The sequence below is a fragment of the Verticillium dahliae genome, genomic scaffold, assembly GCF_000150675.1.
Source record: "Verticillium dahliae VdLs.17 supercont1.5 genomic scaffold, whole genome shotgun sequence".
In the NCBI taxonomy this organism is placed as follows: Eukaryota; Fungi; Ascomycota; class Sordariomycetes; order Glomerellales; family Plectosphaerellaceae; genus Verticillium; species Verticillium dahliae.
This window is the reverse complement of record NW_009276938.1, coordinates 182,174-204,852: the sequence shown is the minus strand read 5'-3', so window position 1 is coordinate 204,852 and position 22,679 is coordinate 182,174. Positions and strand designations below refer to the sequence as shown.

Below are 22,679 nucleotides of genomic sequence, written 5' to 3'. Positions count from 1 at the left end.
CAGATCTGGCTGTGCTCAGATCCGCTGTGCTCAGATCCGACTACTTGCTGTCAACCGTCGTGACAACTACTCATCAGTCCTCCATATTTATCATCCTCCTTTAAAAAGTACAGAGAAAATGGGTATAATATTCCTGCCCTGATTTATCGGAACACCCAATTACCGAGATATACCACAAAGAGCAAGCTCAGCTATCGTCATGATCATACACCACGAAGAGCAAGCCCCCCCCCCCCCCCCCAGCGCCTACGTCAAGTCTCTGGGAAGAACTAAGATCCGCAACCCCCCAGCGTCATCATACTCGACACGGCTTTCGTTGACGGCTCGTTCCATTTCTGGCCGCAGGACTGTCTTCTCGCCCGTCGTAGGATCCCATTCCCAGCCCTCCTTCATGTACATCCACCGCAGACACGCCCGCAGCTCTTTGTCATCCGGCCGCACTCTCATCCACCTGTTCTACCGTCAGCGACTATTGTTTGCGATGGTCAGGAGGCACATACTCGGGCTGGAACTCGGGTGGCGCTCCGAGGCCGTTCCAGTCCTGGGCCCGCCCGAGCAACTCGTCTCGGCAGAAAATCCGCCAACTGTCGAGTGCGTACTTCCCCTGCGTCATGTGTCCAATCTCCCATGCATCGCCTGCCTCTCTGTTGTCCGTCGGCGTTGTAGCATCCAGTGGCAGCTCGCCAGGGACCTCCCGCCTGTCGTAGCCTCGCACTCGATATACCACACCAGGCTGTGGCGGGGTCTCCACCCATGACCTGGCGTACTTCTGGATCATGGAAGTGCGATGCACTGCGAGCCCGAGGTGCCGAATCATGTCTGTGATTTCTGCTGTCGCCTCGGACGCGGCGAGGTGCTCTGGCGTGGGAAACCGTTCTTTCACCTTGTAAAAGGCTGGTATCGCCAACTTGCCCGCCGTTTTGATTAGGAATGTGACGGCAATGAGGAGCCAAAAGGGGTCTTGCGAAAGATTTTCCTGGATGAGACTGAAGCATGGCGCCGTCAGGGGCGGGAAGGGTATAGCCGAGACGGTGCCGGCCACTGGCCGCCTAGTCTTGGGTGATGGTCTGGGCTCCTCTGGGCAGAAGAAGGGCGATTTCACGGGGCTCCTCGACTTGAACGTCGTGTCTGACGGGAGTTGGTCTGCCACATCGTGAGAGAAGACGGTGTCTGGTGGCAGCAGAGGCTGGACCAAGTGCCCGTCCGTGGTAAGCTCCTGTGGAGAGAGATGTGTGTTGCTGAGCGACAAAGCGGCAGGCGGTGCTAGAAACTTGGGTCCGACATCATTGAGAACGTCTTGTTCAACAATAGTTGACGGGCGGTGATGACAGTCATGTGTGGTGTTTTCGGTAAAGACTTGCCCCAGCTGTGCGCCCTGCCCAGCAAGAGATCCAAGGGCTCTTGACACTGGATCGACGTCTGCTTGGAAAACAGAGCCCCACGCCTGATTGGGTTTGTAGCTCTCAGCAGAGGATGCCCAATACGGCGACTTGGTTTGTTTAGGCTGTACTTGTACAGAGGCCTGTGGTGCATCTCTGCGAGCAAGCTTCTTAATTTGGAGCTCCTCGCCAAAGCTGCGTAATGATTCGCGCAGCACTTGGATCAACCTATCCGTCTCTGCCCAGCCACTATGGTCTTGCATCATGACTGTCGACGCGTGACAGGGAGGATGGCACACGGGCATACCCCCGTCGGCGTCGAGCAGCATCTATTGGCAACTGGGCTCCGTTGGGTCGCTGCAGCGTGCCACACGCAGGCAGTCCACCCGCTCGCAAACTGTCGGCAGTGTTGATGAGATACCGATGGAAGCTATTTTTGACGCGGTGTTGCTCATTACCAGTAAAGTCCAGTCACGCCAGCCAGAACTGTCTCTCTCTCTTTCTCTCTCTCTCCAAGCTGGCGTGGAGGCGGACGCCGGGCATGCCGTGCTTTTCCAATGGCGTGAACATGTATGCAGGCGAGAGACGCTACAAGACGGTGCACGCGCCGTGCCGCCTGCAGCTATCGTTCACGTGGTTGACGTTATAGTTCGATGGAGTGGCGGCGATTGGTGGTGATGGTTCGCTAGGGTGGGTTGGGTGAGCTTATTAAGGGCGTTTGGGCAAACAGGTTCTTGGATGCCTGAATTGGCGACGGATGATGATCAAGTTGGCTTGTTGACTGATGATCCGAGCAGATCGACGGGAATGCCAGCAGATTGGTGTCTGCAGATCCGGAGTCAGCTCCAAGCACGCACAACACTGGGGCAATCCCGAGTCAACCCCATAATGTATGTCAAGGATGGGGGAAACTCGTTGGTACCATTTGGCAGGCTTACCATTTGGCAGGCTTATCACTCGGGTGTGCTGGCCGGTCGTCTTGCATTCGCTTAGAACGTACAGTAGAAACCGCGGGGAAACTAAAAAGCAATGTGTCAATGCAAGATGGCCCTGTTTTCGCCTGAAGCTTGAGTGGTCCCCTACGTCTCAGGTACTACGACCAGGCGATAGGTAGGCGTCTCTTCTCGCCGTGTCGGTATGCTTGCACGACGACTGACACACCGAGCAACGCTGGCGATTAATTGGCGAGGCATGCCATTGTCACAATGATCACGTCACGTCGACGAAGCGGTCTCTGAATCATAGGGACTCTGTTTGCGTCAGACTGGAGGGGGGAAAAGGTACCTCTCTACCTCTCTACCAGGTCATCTCCGGTAACGCGGCACACAAAAGCTGGCGAGGCTCTCCACTGCTCCACTGGCCACTATCTCCAAGCAGATGCACCCAATGAAACGGCGAGGGTTGGCACCAGAAGGTCACGTGCGTGCACAGCCATCCCGTAGCCTTGGCGCTCGGTGAGGTGCTCGAATGTGGGTGTACCTGTGGTGGGAGCCGAGTGGAGAGTCGCAATTGCTGACTGGCAGACCGGCCACGGCACACCCAACTCGCAGCGCCAGGCAGAGAGAGAGAAGTGTCAAGGTGCACGGGGTCTCCCCCCAGCGACCTGGCCTCGTCGCTTCCCCCCCCCGTTCTTTATTACAACCTTCCATCCAGTCTTCCCAACTCCATCACCTCCTCAATCCCCCCCCAACCACAACCACCCAATCCCTCCACCCATCAGCCGAAGCGCGTCCATTACGCATTACCGAACCCGGTCATCCTCAATCGTAGTAGATTTCGAGGAACGGAGATGAGCAGCAATCGTGGTAAATTAGCACCAGAAGTGAACCGGTATGTCTCGATGCTCTTTTCTTTGCACTCGGACCTTTTCGTTCTCCGAGCCTGTCCACGTTCGCGACCTGGCGTTCGCGCCCTTCGGCTCCGATTGCCCCCCCCCCTCCCTTACCTTCTCTTTCCATTTCATACAACGGCACATGGCTGACTAGCATCACAGAGCTCTGTTCGTAAAGAACTTGAGGTAGATCTCATCCATCATCGATGACCACGCGACCCCGACTCTGACCCTTTGTGCAGCTACAACGTAACTCCCGAGGAGTTGTTCGACCTGTTCGGAAAATTCGGCCCAATCCGGTACGCCCATGACCCCCATCAACCACGACGCATGACCATCTCGAATCCATCCATGACCATCGTCAATCGACCACACGACATGACTGTGACTAACAATGACTACAGACAGGTTCGACAGGGCATTGCCAACAACACGAAGGGCACCGCATTCGTTGTCTATGAAGACGTCATGGATGCCAAGCAGGCTTGCGACAAGCTGAACGGTTTCAACTTCCAGAACCGTTACCTTGTCGGTACGTGTCTCCCTTTTCCCCTGCAGCTCTCTCGTCGAGGCTGTCCTTTTGAGGATACATCATTAACGTGACATCCCCCCTAGTCCTGTACCACCAGCCAGAGAAGATGCTCAACCGCACGAAAGAGGACCTCGAGGCGCGCCGCGAGTCTTTAGCTCAGCTCAAGAAGCAGCACGGTATCGATTGACAATCCGACGGGTCTGCTGCACGCCTCCAGACCGCCACCCATGCGTCTGCAGGCCCGTCTTCCATGTCTTCACCCAAGACTTCCGCCGCCGCCGCCGCCGCGGCTTCCCCTTCTTCCAAGACGGCCCACCGTCACGACAAGCTCGGCGTTGCCGGGCACGTACGCCGGGCCGTCGTCCGCTTCGCCGACGGAGGTCGATCCAACGCCCTCCAGCCACAGACATGTGCGTAAAAAGGAGACGGCGCCTGTAACAACACACGCCGCCGGGGTCGGGTCGGGTCGCCTGCTCTGCTCGAGCAGGTCCGCCCCTCCCGGCTCCCTTTCTCTCTGCTCGCACTTTTTATGTCTCGTGGTTTTCGGCTTCAGCGGCGCCCGGAAGAAAACCTCGCTCACCTCTCTCATCGAGAGTTTCACGACCTGATACGAATATTTGGCGGTCATGACAGGGGCAACTCGGCGAATCCCTTACACCGGTTGATTCGGGCGCGCATCCTTTTTTTTTATGAGACGGCCAAAGTCTCTTTCTCCTCGCGGGTTGTCTACCGTTTTTTACTATTGCTTCTCTGCTACTTGTAGTAGTAGTCACATTCGATCGTTCGGTTTGCTTTGGGAAACGGGGAGGCAAAGCACGACGTACGCATGCACACATGCACACGCACCGACGCCGACCTCGCCCTGTGGATTACCTTCCTTAGATTCTTCCTCCCCCCCCCCCTTTTTCCGAGTCGCAGTCCCTTGACAGAATGCACGATTAGAGGTGTCCTCGCCTCACATGTGCCTCGATGGACGTCGATGTGTTTGTTTGATGTGATTGTTTGATGTGATGGCACTGATGCATGTGTATGTGCTACTTTGTAAAAGATGTTCTGGGGTATCGCCAATTGTGTTGCCATGGTCAACATGGGACTTTTCAACATAATGCTACCTCGTATCGTCATGTCACGGCCGTCCATGGTCAGTCTGTCTAGGCCACGTACGTCATGTCCTGATGCTCTCCAACGTAGCAACAACCCACTCCATGACCTCGCCGGCCTCGCTCGACGACATGTCCTCGTGCACGGTCAGACACCTCTCGACGACGTCCCGGTACAGGCGTCCCGTCTTGGACGCGAGGCCCGGCACGAGGACGGGCAGCACGACCTTGTCGCGCCACCGCTCGGCCGAGTAGTGCGGCTTGTAGTAGGTGCTGAGGACCTTCCACCAGCCAATCTCGAGCAGCACGAGGCCGAGGCTGTAGATGTCGTGGCTCTTGCGGTAGGGTTGGCGGGGGCAGTTGGTGCTGCTGCTGTCGTTGCTGCTGCTGTTTTTGCTGCTGCTGTTTTTGCTGCCGCTGCCGCTGCCGCTGCCGAAGGAGGAGACGCGCGGGTCGCGGTAGAGGTTGACGATGCTGGGGTTGCGCGGGTTGACGGACATTTCGGGGTCGAGATCTGGGCGGGAGGCGTCGAAGCCGACGAGGTGGGGGGCTTCGATGCAGGGGACCTGCGCCGCGAGGGACGAGGCGTCCTTCTGCGAGGACGCGGGGTCCTTTTGCAAAGACGACGACGGCGAGGCCGCGGGGCGGATGAAGAGAATGTTGGCGCTGCAGAGGGACTTGTGCAGCCAGTCGAGCGAGTGGAGGGACCAGAGGGCCACGGCGAGGGTCCGGGCGAGGTCGATGCGGGCCGTGAGGTCGGGGGTGCGGAGGGGCCCGGCGATGAGGGCGTGGAGGGAGGTGTGGGCGGGGTCCGCGGCGTCGGCGTCAGCTTCATCGGCCAGGGAGGCCGAGGGGCAGGAGGCGGGCGGCAGCTTGTAGACGAGGCCGTAGCGCGGGTGGGCGGGCGCGTCGTCGACGTAGCCGACGCAGTCGGGGGTGTGCAGGTCCGGGTGGCGGGCCGAGGCGGAGCGCAGCATGCGGGCGAGGTCGTCGAGGCGGCGGAGGTGCAGGAAGCGCTCGTCCGGGTCCTCGCGGTCGTACTCGACCCACTCGACGAGGACGGGGCCGTGGGCGCTGTGGCGGCCGGCGACGCGCGCGTCGGTGCCGGGCGTCGACCTCGGGGCGCTGCCGGGCGTCGAAGGCCCTCTCTGGGCCGACGGGCTCGCGTCCGCGTCCAGCGTCAGGTCGGCGCGCGCGACGCGAAAGGCAAAGGTCGGGCGGAACTGGGCCTGGGGCGTGAGGTCGAGGTTGATGCGCAGCTTCTTGAGGGCGGCCGAGGCGCGGAGCTGCGGGTACGAGTCCTCGGCGGACGAGGCGAGGAGGGCGAGCTCGGCCACGTCGCGCTGGGCGTGGTCGAGGAGCGAGTGGCGCCACGCGCGGTGGAGGGATGGCAGGCGAGACGGCGGGAAGAGCTGGTCGAGGCCATCGTTGAAGTCTGCTCGCGTCAGTTGCCGGAGAGGAAGCAAGTGCTCGGAGGCAAAGGCAGGCAGAGGCAGAGGCAGAGGGCCAAGATACCTTTGAGGTCCCTGAGGAGGGCAGTGAACTTTTCCTTGTCTGCAGATATCCTCATCAGCCGTCCAGCCGTGGACAGAGTCGAAACCCAGACATAACAACAACTCACCAGCAATGACCCATTTGGCCCGCAGCGTCAACTCCTTCCGCCACCCCCTCTCCTTGCCGCCGTCTCGCTCGCGCGCCTCCCTCTCCCCCCTCGCCAGCCCGCTCTTGGCCGCCGCCTCCTCGACGATGCCGTAGCGGTCCCGCAGCTTGACGAAATCCGTCACGGTCGCGTGCAGCTCCTCCATGATGCGCCCCGCGAGCGCGGCCATCTGCGGCGTGCTCTCGCGCTCGAGCCTCCCCTCGGCGACCCCCCACTCGCGGCCCCAGACGACGAGCCGCATCTCCTCGATGCGCACCTTGCACACGAGCCGCGCGCTGTCCTGGTCGAGCCGCGCCGCCGTCGTGAAGTAGCCGTACGCCCGCACGCAGCCGTCGAAGAGCTGGCCGAGGAACCCGATGACGCCGAGCGCCGTTGCCGCCGCCTCCGCCATGGCTGGTGCTGGGCCTTTGTGCCTGTGGCCTTGTGAGAGTTCCCCTGCAGCCCTGCCTAGGTAGCAACAAAGTGGTGGGCTGCAGTGGGAGTGAGCGTTGGGAGCTTGACGTCTTGGATTTCTACGTACAATGAGAGGGCCCTTAAAGAGGTGAGCTATGAATAATGGTCTCTGATACCCGGAAACCCCAAGTACCTTGGGATAAAGTCACAGAAAACCAAGATACTCCCCCCAACATCTTGTGCCCCTGAACAGCGGTACATGATCGTGGGACGTTTGAGGGCATCGGCGGTGCTGACATAATCATATCGCCAAAGTGGGGTCAAGCCTTTCCTCGGTGAGGTGCAGCATGTCCTGTTCAGCCTGCTTTGACAACATGGTCCCAGCATGGCCTGCTATGGTATGACATGCTCAGCATGGCCTGCTATGGTATGACATGCTCAGCAAACGAGAGCTCGTCTCTCTGCGATGGTCAACGCTGTGACCTCTTGAGCCTGCTACGTCGTCTGTACGGGGGACTTCTGTCAAGGTAGAAATCAACCGTCTACGTACCCGAGCATCATGTCTGCCATCTTTTCTGCAGCCCGCTGGCCAAGTCAAGTAATCTGTTCCCCGCCTCGAAATCCCAGCCTCGAACGCATGGAGACGAAAGAAACGAACATGTTTGCTTTTTTTCCAAGGGAGAGGTCAGAGGTCATCGCGTGACACCATGGCCCAGAGCAATGTCCGGTGCGGACACAAAGTGGACTCGACCGTCGTCAAGGTCTCGGGCCGAACATTGGAGCTGCCTTTGCGAGATGGCTCTGGAACAGACGCGGGCGAGGCAGGGCCGAAGGAAAAGCATGGTTCTGGGAGGCCCGGTGTTGAGAGGCCCGGCCCTGAGAACTGGTTTGCGAGAGAACACGCTCCCTCGTGCGCTGCGCAACCTGGCTTGACACCTAGATGCTCGCGCGGCCCTTCGTGCGCCAGGCTGTTCAAGCACTTCACCTCCAACATGCTTTACACCCCAAACGTCGTCCCGACACCCACACATTGACCCGTGCATCACCTCGCCGCGCAACTGAAAGATGACTGTGTGATTCATTTTCGCCTGAATCTAAAACCCGAAGCCCGCCGTGCTCTGACTGAAGACTCCTTTCCCGACAACATCATTCATATATGACCAACTGATGCATGGCCCTCGTGATTTCCCTGCTGTCCGTGGCGCCGTGGCGGCCGCGCAGCTTTTTCCATATGTAGCCCCCACCCTCTGCTGAGATCCCCTCCTCTTCGTGCCGAGGCGCTCGCGTCTCCCACCGCGTGGGCAAGCCGAAGACCCTCGTGCACGTTTCCCACTCCTCTGTTTTTTTCGCGACGCGCGCCACATGGCGTGGGGACCTGGGGGAGCGACCCGTCGGAGACGTGAGAGTTCGTACTTAGTACACCTTCTTCTTCTCGTCAATGCTGAACTGGCCGGGGCCGCTGTTGACGAGGAGGAGGAGACCGCCGACGATGGAGAGAATCTGGAAGAAGTCGTACTTGGCGAAATCCTTGTGGGGGTGGTGCTCGTGGAGCTGCCATCTCTCGTCAGTACATGCACCCAAGAAAACGCAAAGCAGGGGACCCTCGTACCGTCCAGAAGTTGTTCACAAAGAGGTTGAACACGCTGAGGATGACGACGAGCAGCGTGGCGCTGAACTTGGCCTTGAAACCGACAACGACCATGACGGACGCAATGGCGCCAATGATGGACACGATGATGCGGCCAAAGGTCCAGGTGCCGCTGAAGACGAAGCCGACGAACAGGAAGATGAGCAGCACGCGGCCGGCGAGCTGGAAGTACATCTTGCGGTCCTTCTCGTCGAGCTCGGGAATGCCGGCAAACGCCTTGGACTTGCGGACCCACGAGTCCGACATGACCATGAGGAGGCCGCCAATGACCGACAGGTTGCGCAGGAAGAAGTTGAGGTCAAAGATGAGACCGTAGCCGAGGGCCTGCGTGACGACGACGCCCATGAGGCCAAACACGGCGTAGTCGGAGTGCTTGCGGATGATGACGAGCACGGAACACGCGATCATGGCGACGACGTTTGTGAGAAGGAAAAGATGCGTTATGCCCGACGGAACTAGGGGGCAGTGTCAGCGGAGAGGTCCGGCAGAGAGGCACGGCGCGCCCACCGCTCGGGGACTTGGAGGAGGGCACAACATACTGTGTCGGTAGTCGTTGAGGTAAAGAAGCTGATCGCTCCACTGCGTGACGATGCGCAGAGCATCTTCGAGGAAGGTGACGACGATCAGGAATCGGCCAATTGCGGGCAGGTATCTGACAGAGAGACATGACAGTCAGTTTGCCTGCATTCCAGGGGAGGCTTGGAAAGAAGAAGGAGAAGAAGAAGGAGAAGAAGAAGGAGAAGAAGAAGAAGAAGAAGAAGAAGAAGAAGAACTCACGGCCTGATCGGCTCGCTGACGCTGTCAAGAAGGTCCTCGATCTTGCTGGTCTGTTGACGGATCACGTCCAGAGGGCTCGAATCACTCGAGTCCTGGCTGCTGGGACCACCGAAAGACGGCTGGCCGACGCCCAGGCCGTACGAAGGCCCTCTCTGCTGAGCCATGATGAGCGGCGGGGGAGGGTGAGAATGTGTGATTGGTGGTGGAAGGAGATGGCGTATCGCTGCGCGGAGGAAGAAGAAGAAGAAGAAGAAGAAGAGCTCGAGGACGGTATAGCCCTAGCCAGCAAGGGACAACAAGGTTGTTGGTTGCACACGAATGTCGAGCTTTCGAATTGAGGAGAGAACAGTCACCAGAAATGGGACCAGGTCGCGAGGCCGAAGCTGAAGAGCTGGGGAAGAATTGGCCGTGGTTCTGTTCGACAGATGGGCGGAAGGGGGGAAAATGTGGGTGGGAAGAGGATATGTTGTCCTGAAGCAGGTGATGCTCCTTAAGAAGAGGAGTGGAGGCGATTCACTGTGTTGAGCTTCCTGTCGGAGACAACCTAGGGGACAAGCAATGGAGCAATGGGGCAATGGGCGGGGAGGCGCAGAAGGCCGAAGTAGAGTTCACTGCTTCCAAGGCGTAAAGGAACCTCGCAGGGTGGATGACCTCAGACAATCCAATCCCATGGCGTGGAATCGTTTAGGTGTCCTTTTTTAGAGCCACGAGCAAAAAGCAGGTGCTCGTGCAGGTGAGGTACCTAACGTGCCGCAGCGCAAGTGCCCGAGCAGGTAGGTACCGGCTACGGAAGCTACAGCACCCAGATGTGGTGCAGCTCGAGCACGAGGGGTGTGGCTGGGCGGGGCCGCCAGCTGCCGCTCACCTGTGCTCCAGCGTTCCACCGCCAGGCGCCTTGGCGCTGTCCCCTCCGTACCTACCGAGCTGCCTAGGTACCTACCTACCTACCAGACTCGCTCGCGCCGTGTCTCTCCCTCTCACTGAAGACCTCCACTCACCCGCGGCGGCCCTGATCACGTATCCCGTCGTGAGCAGCCTCCTGCCTTTTCTGGCCACGACCTTTCCCCTCTTCCGACCTTATCTGCGAGCGGCAGTTGCTGCTATGGATGATGCGACCACGAGCTGATGAGACGTTCGATGGGTGCGCGGTTGCGTCCCTTCCACCGTCATGTGGTCCACATTCCTTCCAAGTGTGCAACCCGCCTTCGATCAAAGAAGCTTTTCACTGCACTAAACAGCATCGTCTGTCCATTTCAGGGCCTGAATGGTTGCTAGCTCTTGGTGTTGGGACTACGCCCCGATTCCTTTGATCACCAGTAGACGAGTCTTGGCACGCGGAACGATTCTCAAACTGTGCAGGCATGGCAGACGTTCGATTCTCAGAAACGATCACCCGTCGCACGTCAACAGCGTCTGGAAACACAATCTACTTGGTCGAAACAATCCTCTCGGTTGAAAATGTACAGTGAATCTGAATGCTGTCATGGCCATCCTCTATATTTCCAGAGGTGTAGCACGCCCCGTCAACCCATGTTGCTGCTCTCAGGCCCATATTCCCCCAATCGGATGAAGAATCGAAACAAAACCCCTTACCATCGTGGTCAATGCCGAATATAAAGGGTGTGGGGGTCATCGAAAGGAAATTTAAAACATGCTTTACAAACACCAAGCGCCCCTCCAGTTGCCGGGCCGAGTCCTGCCTAGCAAGCCCAACCTACGCAATTCCTCAGATGGGCTTGTTAGGGTACGAGGGTGGTGCGCTCGTCGGGTTTCCTGGTGTCGGCAGCTCCACGGGGGCCTGGCTCGGAGGCTGGTTAAAACTGGGCGAGTATACCATGCCGGGCGGCGGTGAGCCCTGTTGGCTCATACGCGGGTCAGACCTGGCGAGAGAGTCAGTTCATCTATCCATCAACACTTTCGACGCTCGTTGAGCTGCTTACATATACGACGTGTGCGGGTTCTCCATGCCGTGCCCACCATAGCCATAGCCATGCGCCGGCTGTGAGCCCACGGTGGCGGGGCTGTTTGACATCATGGCCGGCGGGCTGTGCTGGTCTTGATAGGGTTCAGACGAATGTTGCGTGCTCCATTGCGCTGCGCTCCAACGGCTGTCGGACCCTGGGCTCTTTGGTGTTGTCATGAAGTTGGCCTCGCTGACAGGCGGCGGCGGCGGCGGCGGCGCTTGATAAGTGTCTCGTCGTTGCGCCTTGTCGAGGCCGCCGCGCCTGCCACAGAACCAAATGAGTGCCGCGCCAATGATGAGCACAGCGACACCGCCGATGACTATGCCTGCAATGGCGCCAGCGCTGAGATCCGAGCCTCCTCCACCCGAGCCGGAACCGTCATTGGAGCCAGATGCTCCGCCAGAATCATTGTCGTTGGGTGATGGTGTACCCGATGTGCCCGGCGGGCGGGAATCGTCTTCACCGGGGAACGGTTCGCCAGGGAGGATCTGGTACGTCAAACCCTCGAGTGCGTCTTGTTGTCCTTCCAGCGTGAACGTTGAGTTCTTGTGTCTTGTCAGCAACGAAGGGCCAAGTTTCACCATGATGAAGCCACTCACAGGATTGATCACTCCGATCATGTGCTTCTGGTAACAAGAGCCAGGTGCACCACAGTAGTAGAATATGGGTTCCGTGTCATTGATTTTGACCTGGTATCGTGGAGGCTGTATAATGAGGTCAGAACAATGCTGCAATACTTCGTGATGGTACATGGACTTACATCGTTGGTGATGGCGGCGACAGGCTTGGGGCCACTGTAGAAGCCTTGTCTGCCAATATCGATGTATTCATACGGCGTGCAAGGGTAGCCATACTCTGCTCGGATGACTGAGTGGTTTGCTGGATAGAAAATCCATTCTGGGGCTGGGCATCAGCCTGGGACGACGCGACGACGAGTGTTACAAATTGAACTCACCGATCGTGTCACCAATCTCTGCTGTCACCTCGTCTTCTGTGAATCTATGGCCAGACTAGAAACACAGGTTAGTGGCAGTCCATGGGCATGACCTGTGTCCGTTGGCTTACAGCGCCGACGGCAATGGTGATGGTCTGAGGGTCTCTGCTAGAGGTAGAGGTCGCCACGCTCCGGCTCGGTGCCCTCGTCGTAGCAGGTGAGGATTCTGTGGTAGAAGCGCTGGTTGTCTCTTCCGCTTCCGAGTCCGACTGTGCGTGAACACCGAGTGTAAGGACGGCCCAGGCCATCAGTGGTGACACCAACATATTGACTGCTCTCATAGTGCTCAATGTGAAACGACGCGTGCAGTATCAACTGAGAGGTGTAGAAGAGGAATAGGATGGAGAGGACGGAGGCGGCCAACGGGGGGGGTGGTAGCAAATCATAAGAACAAGCACCCTCCAATCCTACATGGCCACTGGGAGGGGGAGCCATGAAGGGACCCAAGAGGAGCTGAGGGGGATGCCAGGAACTGGTTGGGGGCGGAGGCGGTGCCAGCAGCGATGGCTGTACCTTACGGCTGGGTAAGCTCAAGGCCCAGCCTGGCGCAGGATGGATGGCATCACATCCTGGGCGACGGCCCCCGGAAGAAAGAAACTCTGTGTAGTCTGTAAAGCCACCGCATCCTAGTGAAGCCATGTCCTCGCCCAAAAGAGGGTCCATACTCGACGCCTTTGTCCCCCCCACCAGCGATGTATCATTGAGCCTAGATCTAGACGTTCATCCACACAACGGGTACGATGCTAATCGGACGGGTCTTCCGCGAAGGACATACGATGAAGATCTTGGACCAAAGCATATGCTGAGGGCTTGGCGGGCTAGGATCAAGCTGACATGCAGGAGGGTGGTGGGCATATGCAGCCTCACCGCAGTGGTCATAATTGTACCGTCGTTGCTCGACTATGGTGCGGGATACGAGCATGTATACTTTGGCCAGGCATTGCCGTTGTAAGACAGTGACGGTCGAAGAGACAAGTTATCAGCCTTTGTTTCGATCAGCAAGTTGCCTCGCGACTTGGCGTCGACAAAGCGCTGAACATCGTCATGGGCGAACAACAGACAATGAACTCGAGGTGGCGGGTGCACACCACTGAGATTGCTCTTTCGAAATCCGTCCACCCACGCGCGGGCTCGGCAGCGGGGTCTGCATGAAGAGAGCCTTCGAATGCCACCCTCCTCGCCCCATGCCTGCCAGCTTCCTGTATGTGCCAATACCCAGCAGATCGGGCCATGGACGAAGAGAGCGAGTGGTCCGCGGCCGGGCGGCCGATCTGCGCATGGGGGCTGAAATGAACAACAAGCTCCCGCTGGAGTTCCAAGAGGTGAGGTCGGCCGCCGTAGTGCGCTAACCTGGAATAGGCTGGCCAAAGTCATTCGACCGACGGCTGAAGTGGAGCTTCCCGTTGGTGACAACAAAAAGTGTGGTGACAGGTGGCGGCCAGTCCGACCATCCCTTGCGTCGAGATGGTGTGAAGGGCTATGTTGAGAAGACCGGCAGAGGCCCCCAGCCTTCATTCAATGTGGCTTGGAGACCGGTGTCGCCGCCGACCTGACCTCTCAGAGGACCATATCGCTTCCTTGACCGCATGTGCCGTAAGCTGACGAGGGCGAGGGGCCGAGCTAGCATCATCGGCCCTGGCAGGTCCTGGACGGGAGGAGGTGGTCCTCTCAACCGTGAGGCGTTCTTCGGCATGGGAGCCCGATGGCCACTAGGTCATCGTTTCGCCAGATAGTGTTTCTCGAATCGCCTCGATGCCGTATTCTGGGGCGCTTCTCTGGCGCCGGATCATTTTAGCTTGGAGTCGCTAATCGAAACTCGACAGCTCAACATCCATCGTCACATGAAAGGAGATGCGTTCAGCTGGTTCTGATACCTGTAAGAAAGATCAAGACCAAGACGACCGGCGCATCTTCGATGACGTTAAACTCTGAGGATCCTTTCGTGGCTGGCATCATGCCATGCTCTTGTCATGACTTCAGCTCTCGTGGCTCCAGTGGAAAACGGTTCTGGTTGGTCCAAAGGGAAGAAGCGGCGGAGGGGGATTGCAATGCTGAGGATTGACCTTGCTTAGTCATCCAACGAGGCCTTGATAAGATAAGCCAGGAACGCTCAAAGCTCGCTGTTGCAAATTGGGAGTGGCTGGCCAATGAGCAGACGGCTGTCTGTGCTCCAGCCTCGCTGCCTTGCAATTCAGACAAGCCCAGCCGAGAGCCTCAGTCAACTTCCATCCATCTTGCTCCAGAAAGCAAATCGCTGATTCGCCGCGTGCATTACCTACGCGCAGCCATTGATCAGCGCTCTTTCCTTGTCATCGCTGTCGAGGCTCTTTGACCGACGACCGTCAGTATGAACGGCGACGGCTACTCTCGAGGTTTGTTGTCTGTGGCCCCTTTGGCAAACTTGCCCTTAACAGTATTTTCGCAGACGAGCGACGAGGCGGAGGTGGAGGTGGAGGTCGCGACTACCAGGTATGCTAACCCCTTGACCATTGATACTCCGCCTTTTCACTAACAATGCACTTCCCAGCGCGGACATCGCGAGGACCGGCGCGATCGAGAACGCGGCGGAGAGCGCGGCGGCGACCGCGGCCAGGAGCGCGGCCACCGAGACCGTCGCCGATCCCGCTCGCCCTACGAACGAGGCTCGAGACGCCAGGAGAACGACGATAGCTACGCCGCCAGCCGGAGCCACAGGGAACGCGAGCGCGAGGACAGATACTCTGGAAGAGACAGGCGCGCCGAACGGGATTGGGACCGTGATCGCGGTTCGTCCCGGCGCGATGCCAGGAGAGATGACGATGATCGCGGCGTGCGGAGGGGAGGCGACAGAGACCAGTTCGACGACCGCAGGCGTGGTGGCCGCGACAGAAATGATGAATTCGCCCGGCGTGAGCAGCGTCCCCGGAGCGCTAGCCCGCCCCCCAAAAAGCGCGAGCCGACCCCTGATCTAACCGACATCGTCTCGGTGCTGGACCGCAAGCGCCGCCTCACCCAGTGGGATATCAAGCCCCCTGGCTATGAGAACGTCACGGCCGAACAGGCGAAGCTGTCCGGCATGTTCCCTCTGCCCGGTGCCCCGCGTCAACAACCTATGGACCCTACCAAGCTCCAAGCTTTCATGAACCAGCCCGGCACCGTTAACAGCGCGTCCCTGAAGCCTAGCAACTCTCGCCAGGCGAAGCGGCTGCTCGTCAGCAAGCTTCCCTCCTCGGCGACCGAGGATAGCGTGGCCAGCTTCTTCAACCTGCAGCTCAATGGCTTGAATGTCATTGAGAGCACCGACCCTTGCGTGTCCTGTCAGCTGTCAAACGACAAGTCCTTCTGCGTGGTTGAGTTCCGCAACGCCTCCGAGGCAACCGTGGCTTTGGCATTGGATGGCATCTCGATGGAGGCCGATTCTGCTACCGACGGCGCTGCCGGGCGCGGATTGGAGATTCGCAGGCCCAAGGATTACATCGTCCCTGCCGTCACGGAGGAGCTGCCTTACGAGCCTGGTGTTGTTTCCAGCAATGTTGTCGACACGCCGAACAAGCTCAGCATCACTGGCTTCCCGCCTTACCTGACGGAAGAGCAGGTTACAGAACTCCTGACATCATTCGGAGAGCTCAAGGCTTTCGTGCTTGTTCGCGATAGACACACAGATGAGTCTCGGGTAGGTCGAGGGATCTCTTGCAAAAGACACAGTTTGACCAACGATTTTCTTAGGGCTTTGTGTTCTGCGAGTATGTCGATAGCGCTGCCAATGATGTTGCTATCCAGGGCTTGTCCGGAATGGACCTCGGAAACAGCAAGCTCAAGATCCAGAAGGCCAGCATTGGCGTCACGCAGGTTGCAGGCGTTGAGATGGGTGTGGCCGCCATGTCCATGCTGGCCGGCACCACGGCGACCGACTCCGAAGAAAGCCGGGTATTGCAGCTTCTCAACATGGTCACGGCCGACGAGCTGATGGACAATGAGGACTATGAGGGTATGTGGCTCTGCAGTGTTTGGCTCTGTGAAGTACTCGCTAACTTTTCACTCCCAGAAATCGTGGAGGATGTGCAGGAGGAGTGCGCCAAATATGGCACCGTCCTGGAGGTCAAGGTACCCCGCCCTGTTGGCGGCAGCAGGCAATCAGCCGGAGTTGGCAAGATTTTCGTCAAGTACGAGACCAAGGAGGCGACGAAGAAGGCCCTCCAGTCTTTGGCGGGCAGGAAGTTTGCGGACAGGACTGTCGTCACGACATATTTCCCAGAGGTATGATCTTTGCGATGCCCGGGCTTACGTCTAGAGATTAACATTTGCATAGGAGAACTTTGACGTGAATGCTTGGTAGGGTACATCAGATAGTGCCCCTGCAAACTGGTTTAACGGGCAATGGAAAGGAACACGAAGTGTGTCACAAAAAGGGTCCAGAGTCGACCCACGGGAAAGTTAGTGGATGGGCCATTCTGAGATTGAGTTCAAACGTTTGCCACAAGACCCAGAGCCCATGTATCATAGTGTCATGAGTAAAGACAAACTGCGCCAGAAATGCCATGTCAATCGGCTGTGAAGGGGTGAGATGTGATGAGGACATGGATGACACTGAACATTTGATGTGTAGTTAAGAGACTTTTAAGTCGTGCCCGATGTCTTGGAACATGTTTTGGTAGAGAAACGTGTTACGCACACGGATCAAGCAGACCGAGTCACATAGATATAGCTTCAACGGACACAGAAACAGTTGGACAAATGGTTATTGTATTGAGCTACATACGCCTCCATAGGCTTAGATGCTGAGAGTAAGGCTACTTTGCTGTCAGTCTCTGATACCCAAAATGCGTTCGACGAGACAGTAAAAGGGTTTGCAGCATCAGAAGTCCGTTTAATGCATCGAGCCGTGAAGCTCTAAAATAAGAGGTACCAGAAAAAATGTAAAGGTGATAATCATCATTTGGAGCGTAGGAAAGACCTGGAGAACGGCGGCAGACTTACGATGTACGAGGAACGGTCGATTGGCGCAAGGGAGCGCGGGTGCAAAGAAAAGAATGGACAGAAATGTGGAAGCGAAGTGAGGTGGTTGAGAAGAGTGAAAGAACGATTGAAAAGCAGAGGTGAAGAAAAGCTGTCCAGCTTGAGGTCCACCCAAGTCAAGATTGCAGATTGATGCACAGACCACCCACTGCCCTTCCCATCCAGCCACCCCTCCTGTCTTCCTATCCCGGAAAATCCACCAACAGACAGCCCAACTCAGGGTGGCCCTAATTAACCGAGAAAACTCCTCACACAATCGGACGGCCGACCCTCCACTCCACCATTGCAATCGTAGGCCGCGCAGCAACTTTTCTCTTCCTCCCCCTCTAGCGACTGAACGACCAGCAAACACGAGCCTACCGCCGTCTCCAGCAACGACCACCGACAGCCGCCAAAATGGGTAGAATGCACAGCAAGGGCAAGGGCATCAGCTCCTCTGCTATCCCCTACTCGCGCACCGCGCCCTCGTGGCTCAAGACCAACCCCGACCAGGTCGTCGACCAGATCTGCAAGCTGGCCAAGAAGGGTGCCACCCCCTCGCAGATTGGTGTTGTCCTCCGTGACTCCCAGGGCATTGCCCAGGTCAAGATTGTCACCGGTATGTTGCGCTTGGGAAGACGCCCGGCAAGGTAACAAAGCATTTTGCTAATAAAGATGGTACAGGAAACAAGATCCTCCGCATCCTGAAGTCCAACGGTACGACCCCAATAGCAGTGTGAAGCGTCGGTGCGATGAACGTCCAGCAATGGACGTGGGAAGAAGAAAAAAATCAAACATCAAACCGCTCGCGAGGAGACGACCTTGCATCGTTCTCCCGAAACGCAAACAAAAACTATGCCTCTGTACGGTCTCGGCTGACAGAGTGATCACTACAGGCCTCGCCCCCGATCTTCCTGAGGATCTCTACATGCTCATCAAGAAGGTGAGCTACCCTCCTCCGTCCGCAGATGGCGATCCTGAGTGCCATACTAACATGTCATCTAAAGGCCGTCGCCGTCCGCAAGCACCTCGAGCGCAACCGCAAGGACAAGGACTCCAAGTTCCGCCTCATTCTCATCGAGTCGCGTGTCCACCGTCTTGCCCGCTACTACAAGACCGTCGGCGTCCTGCCCCCCACCTGGAGGTACGAGAGCGCCACTGCCAGCACCATCGTCGCTTAAGCGATGAGCTGCTCGCGAGTGGAGGCCCGGACAGCGGGCCCAGACGAACGTTCCAGCGGAGGAAAAATTACGGTGGTCATGGAGTTGGGGTTAGGAAACTGCATTTTCGGCAGCGCAGCTTGCTCCTTCTGGTCGTCACGACGATCATGATAGTCAGAGACTTCGTTGAAATGAAAGCAAAACGATTCTCGGCACCTCAATTCAATAATGCCGCCCTCAAGTTAACATATGCCTATGGGTATCTCTCGCGCGTGACATGTATGCTCGGCGCCCCTTTTGACCCCCCCTTTGAACGCCTGTCCGATGGCCATTTGCCGACCTCGCCGCCCGTCTGGTCCATGCTACAGTTGATTGCTGCCCTCCTTCTTCTCATATCTTTGCGCCCGCCTCGTTTATACAGCCTTATGTGTCGCAGGACTTAATTGTCTGTCTGCTCGAGTTCCTTGGATCGCTGGATGAGGTAATTGCCCAGAACTCGAAGGGGGTCCTTGGGTCTAGTGCAGCGTCAGCATCACCATCTAGATATCTTTCTCAATGTAGCGACTCACTTGTCTTTCGCAATCTGTTTCATGCCGTCAAGCAGCACAGTCGTGACATTGTTGTTGAGATACTGGCGGACGGGATCGCCGTGGGAAGCAGCCTTGTCAGGCATTGTGAAACCTGGGTCAGGATGGACCGAGCCGGCGCGGGAGCTGCCAGGTTCCTTATCGTGGTTGCCATTGACGGCACGACTGGGCGTAGTCGTACGAGGCATAGGGCTGGCAACAGTAGGGGTGAAGGGCTGGGGAGCAGGAGCGGGCGACTAGGAGGGATCACAGGGTCAGCGAGGATGTCGGGTATCGCAAGTAGTTGGCACCCCTTACCGGCGCGTTGTCGCCAGTGGGCGCATCGGGCATCAGCACGTCACCAGTAGCGGCAGCCGTCTCCAAGGTTGACGTTAGATCCGTTGAGGGGGTGGGAGCGAGCTCTTTGGCCGCCGCGGGTTCTCCAATGGCTATCTTTGTTCCATCGTCGGGAACATCCACAGATGCGAGCACAGGTGCGGGAGCAGGCGCAGGGGCAGGCACGGGCGCATCTGCAACAGGCTGGTCGGCGGATGTTTGCGGGGTGTCCGCAGCGTTCAGTGTGTCTGACATTGTGCTGTAGTTGATTGAGATAACGTTTTTGTGTGGGTGTAGATTGCTCAAAAGCCAACGTTGCTGATTGTCATGTGTCGAAGCTGTTTGCCAATCGATGTTGCAAGTCCAATGTTGAGATGGAATGGGTCGGAGTGGACAAGCGGCAATGCAGTTCTGTTGGGGTTGAAAAAGTAAAGACTGTTGTCGATTCGTCACTCGCCAGCTGAGTGTATGTCGTGTGTCGTGAGGCTTTTCAGCCGGTCTCAGGCTACCACAAAGTCGAAGGGAAGATGCTAGACTTGTTGCGTGCCGTCACTCGGCGTAGGCTCCTCGTTGTGCGACATGGCTTTTAGAGGGGCTATGCTTCTAGCGCTATTATGCTGTGACACAGCGCGAAGTCAGCTGACCTCGCGTCCCTGTGACGCTGCACATCGCCACAGCCAGCCTGTGCATGTCGCGTGAATTTGCCATCTCCATCAAGCAAACGTCGCGAGATCCATGCGCACAGCTTGATCGGCTAAGATGACGGATCTGAGCAACCATCATGGATGCCTTTGTTCAACGGCGACCTCGGGCCCTCGCCTCTAAACCTGAATTGCCCCGGCCAAAGTCGCCCTCACCTGAGGAGCCTCCCATGAAGAAGCCCAAGGTTGAGGATGGCGCTCCAGATCACACAGTTGCAACAGATGCTGTCGGCTGGTTCAATCAGGACTCTGATGAAAAACTCGCAGTTGCTTCGCATGAGGAAGATGTAGAATCGGAGAGTCGGGACACTCGACATCACCATCCCGCCATTGAGGATTCATTACCACCAGTCGAGACAGACAAGGAAGCCATCGAAAGATACGAGTTATACAAGGCATCTCAGTCTTCGGATGTAGACGAAAAGCCTCAGTGGGTCAAGGGTAAAAGCTCCATTTACGTCGATGCCTTCAATCTGGCACTGGATACAGTGTTGGAAGACGAATCTCACCTGTTCGACATGAGAGAACGGACTGTCTTTGACCAATGGAGGCTCCTTGACTACCAAAGTCAATATCTGTGAGCCGCCTCCATCGTCATTCAAGGACGTCCAAGCTAATGCTTAAATCAGCTACGTTCGTCTTTTCCTCCGTAAGACGTCTGCATGGCATCGTTCCGACCGACTCGGATATCATAGTGATATCTCGGATATGGACACAGCCATTGCAAGCCTTCAGGAAACAAGACGGCTTCCAGAAGAAGCTCCAAGCTCACAAGACGACCCGGTGAAAGGTGTTGCTCTTGAAGAGTTTGGTCTCGGCGACGACTTCACATTTGCCGACAGCTCTGAGGAACACATTACAACGGTGGACGAAGCTGCGACCCTCCTGGGACTTGAAGAGCTCAAGGCTTTGTGCAAAGAAGCCAAGGTTCAGGGGAAGAACAAGGCAGGACTCGTCAAAGCACTATGCCGCATGAGCTATCAACAGGCAGGGCTTATGTCCGTCGGCCTGCAGAGGTCGGCGAGCGGGAGTCGCAGCAGCAAGGAGCCATCGCCCGTCAAAGATTTCTCGCCGGTAGCCTCTCGATTACCACCGACCTTGACGAAACAAGACTCGAATCGCGCTCAGCATTTCTTGGACAAGATCCTGGCGATCACAGGCCCCTGTATCCGACTGTCGCCATTGACGTACAAGTTATTCGAGAGGGTGCATCTTGTCTTTTATCGGTCAACAGAATGGACCGAAAAGTCATTGACAACCATCATCCTTGCCAAGATTGCCCGACGCAATTTTCCAGAGTACATTGTCTGTCGAACGTCAAATATCTTCAAGTCAAGGAGACATCTCTTAGAGTTCGAGGCGGGTGTTCGTCTCGAAGCGGAGGTCGAGCAAATCCTAGAATTTCATGGACCACCCGGAAAAGAAGGCTTCAGCAAGGTTATTGATATCTTCGACAGGATTTACCCTCGATGGCAGGTGCTCATTCAGAAAGAGCTCATCAAAGAAGCCACAGTCTACGATCCAGGGGAAGGAGCCTATCTGAGGCGATTCACACCGGTGCATTCGTATACACGCATCATCCACAAGGCTACATCGGTCCTCGGCCGCCTGAAGGAGCACAAGAAGGAGCATGAACTCCTCACCGAACTGCTCGACCAGAATCTGTTCCACCCGGCGCGGCGCGGGAGCTGGTATCAACGAAAAGCTCTGCTGGAAGAACACTACATGCATGCACTCGACCCGGCTCCCGTGTCTGAAAATCTAGAAAAGCAGAAGAGGCACTGGAAGAGAATCGCCATGTCGACATGCGAAGCCGGACTCCAGGACAATGACTGCCACGTCATCTTTCACTACGACTTGCAGAAGCGCCTGGTCAAGATTGAAAAGCAGCTTCGCATCCCATTTCGTGAGCAGCACGATTTCGGTCACATCCGGCTGAAGGCCCCAGAGGAGCACACGGTGGAGGGTGTGCAGCTGAAGGAGGCAGACCCCATTGGCAAGAATGGACGTCAGGCCAGCACCAAGACGCATTGGCTAGATGAAGAGGAGGACGGGGGTGAATGCAGTGTTGAGGAGATGTGCCTGAGCTCATACCGCAGCAAGGGCTGGAAGGGATACCACGCCGAAGGAGGCATCATCCGCACACTGTTCGCGTACCTCTTTTACGACGTTCTGTTCCTCTACGTTCCGAATGTATTTCAGACGGCTTATCAGACGTGCCCGCTCGACTTGCACACCGACTCTTTCTATCCGACACGCGCTTCCGAGATCAACCACCGGCTGGTGGAGATTGCCAACGGGGCCGCAGAGCGCATCATCCGGCAGGTAAATGAGCGAGAGCGGGACAGGCGGACATGCGTAGTGGGCTTGAACTGGGATTACGACGTGGAAGATTTAATCGAGCTCGTCGGCTGCTTCAACAGCAGCGCACTGTCCACGATCTGCAAGGTGATGGCGCAAGAGTATCGCCAGCGCGGAGGTGGCATCCCGGACCTGATCCTCTGGCGGACCGAGCCTCAGAAGGAGTGCATGTTCGCCGAGGTCAAGAGCGCGAACGACCGTCTCAGCGATACGCAGCGGTTGTGGATTCACGTGCTGACGGGCGCCGGCGTCAGGGTCGCGCTCTGCAATGCTGTCGCGCGCGAGATCAAGGTGGTCGACTAA

At 57.2% G+C, this 22,679-nt stretch overlaps 11 protein-coding genes across 11 annotated transcripts; 5 read left to right on the top strand and 6 right to left on the bottom strand.

The window, feature by feature from the left end:
- Nucleotides 1-246: 246 nt before the first annotated feature.
- On the bottom strand, nt 247-1,642 carry VDAG_03070 (uncharacterized protein; the record flags this gene model as incomplete). Its single annotated transcript, XM_009656935.1, has 2 exons — nt 247-451; nt 501-1,642. The coding sequence occupies 2 exons, from the start codon at nt 1,640-1,642 to the stop codon at nt 247-249; spliced, it is 1,347 nt and encodes a 448-aa protein (XP_009655230.1).
- A 1,452-nt stretch (nt 1,643-3,094) lies between these two features.
- VDAG_03069 (pre-mRNA branch site protein p14) lies at nt 3,095-4,198 on the top strand. Its single transcript, XM_009656934.1, has 5 exons — nt 3,095-3,209; nt 3,373-3,396; nt 3,453-3,509; nt 3,615-3,742; nt 3,826-4,198. Exons 1-5 carry the CDS (start codon nt 3,169-3,171, stop codon nt 3,927-3,929), a joined length of 354 nt encoding a protein of 117 aa, XP_009655229.1. The 5' UTR covers nt 3,095-3,168; the 3' UTR covers nt 3,930-4,198.
- Nucleotides 3,999-4,706, bottom strand: VDAG_03068 (uncharacterized protein; the record flags this gene model as incomplete). The annotated part of the gene is made up of 1 exon (XM_009656933.1): nt 3,999-4,706. The coding sequence occupies exon 1, from the start codon at nt 4,368-4,370 to the stop codon at nt 3,999-4,001; it is 372 nt and encodes a 123-aa protein (XP_009655228.1). The 5' UTR covers nt 4,371-4,706.
- Nucleotides 4,707-4,907: 201 nt separating this feature from the next.
- On the bottom strand, nt 4,908-6,893 carry VDAG_03067 (uncharacterized protein; the record flags this gene model as incomplete). Its single annotated transcript, XM_009656932.1, has 2 exons — nt 4,908-6,277; nt 6,464-6,893. The coding sequence occupies 2 exons, from the start codon at nt 6,891-6,893 to the stop codon at nt 4,908-4,910; spliced, it is 1,800 nt and encodes a 599-aa protein (XP_009655227.1).
- A 709-nt stretch (nt 6,894-7,602) lies between these two features.
- VDAG_03066 (uncharacterized protein) lies at nt 7,603-7,929 on the top strand (the record flags this gene model as incomplete). The annotated part of the gene is made up of 1 exon (XM_009656931.1): nt 7,603-7,929. One exon carries the CDS (start codon nt 7,603-7,605, stop codon nt 7,927-7,929), a length of 327 nt encoding a protein of 108 aa, XP_009655226.1.
- A 26-nt stretch (nt 7,930-7,955) lies between these two features.
- VDAG_03065 (surfeit locus protein) lies at nt 7,956-9,779 on the bottom strand. Its single transcript, XM_009656930.1, has 4 exons — nt 9,321-9,779; nt 9,083-9,195; nt 8,505-8,998; nt 7,956-8,446 (listed from the first exon to the last, which is right to left on the bottom strand). The coding sequence occupies exons 1-4, from the start codon at nt 9,482-9,484 to the stop codon at nt 8,309-8,311; spliced, it is 909 nt and encodes a 302-aa protein (XP_009655225.1). The 5' UTR covers nt 9,485-9,779; the 3' UTR covers nt 7,956-8,308.
- Nucleotides 9,780-11,046: 1,267 nt separating this feature from the next.
- On the bottom strand, nt 11,047-12,713 carry VDAG_03064 (uncharacterized protein; the record flags this gene model as incomplete). The annotated part of the gene is made up of 5 exons (XM_009656929.1): nt 11,047-11,200; nt 11,261-11,829; nt 12,045-12,163; nt 12,240-12,294; nt 12,543-12,713. 5 exons carry the CDS (start codon nt 12,711-12,713, stop codon nt 11,047-11,049), a joined length of 1,068 nt encoding a protein of 355 aa, XP_009655224.1.
- Nucleotides 12,714-14,625: 1,912 nt separating this feature from the next.
- VDAG_03063 (splicing factor U2AF 50 kDa subunit) lies at nt 14,626-16,878 on the top strand (the record flags this gene model as incomplete). The annotated part of the gene is made up of 7 exons (XM_009656928.1): nt 14,626-14,650; nt 14,704-14,747; nt 14,806-15,930; nt 15,984-16,245; nt 16,303-16,514; nt 16,604-16,690; nt 16,864-16,878. 7 exons carry the CDS (start codon nt 14,626-14,628, stop codon nt 16,876-16,878), a joined length of 1,770 nt encoding a protein of 589 aa, XP_009655223.1.
- A 726-nt stretch (nt 16,879-17,604) lies between these two features.
- On the top strand, nt 17,605-18,659 carry VDAG_03062 (40S ribosomal protein S13). Its single transcript, XM_009656927.1, has 4 exons — nt 17,605-17,871; nt 17,937-17,969; nt 18,149-18,195; nt 18,260-18,659. The coding sequence occupies exons 1-4, from the start codon at nt 17,670-17,672 to the stop codon at nt 18,431-18,433; spliced, it is 456 nt and encodes a 151-aa protein (XP_009655222.1). The 5' UTR covers nt 17,605-17,669; the 3' UTR covers nt 18,434-18,659.
- On the bottom strand, nt 18,457-19,569 carry VDAG_03061 (uncharacterized protein; the record flags this gene model as incomplete). Its single annotated transcript, XM_009656926.1, has 3 exons — nt 18,457-18,927; nt 18,982-19,235; nt 19,297-19,569. The coding sequence occupies 3 exons, from the start codon at nt 19,567-19,569 to the stop codon at nt 18,852-18,854; spliced, it is 603 nt and encodes a 200-aa protein (XP_009655221.1). The 3' UTR covers nt 18,457-18,851.
- A 526-nt stretch (nt 19,570-20,095) lies between these two features.
- On the top strand, nt 20,096-22,679 carry VDAG_03060 (coiled-coil domain-containing protein MTMR15; the record flags this gene model as incomplete). Its single annotated transcript, XM_009656925.1, has 2 exons — nt 20,096-20,592; nt 20,645-22,679. The coding sequence occupies 2 exons, from the start codon at nt 20,096-20,098 to the stop codon at nt 22,677-22,679; spliced, it is 2,532 nt and encodes an 843-aa protein (XP_009655220.1).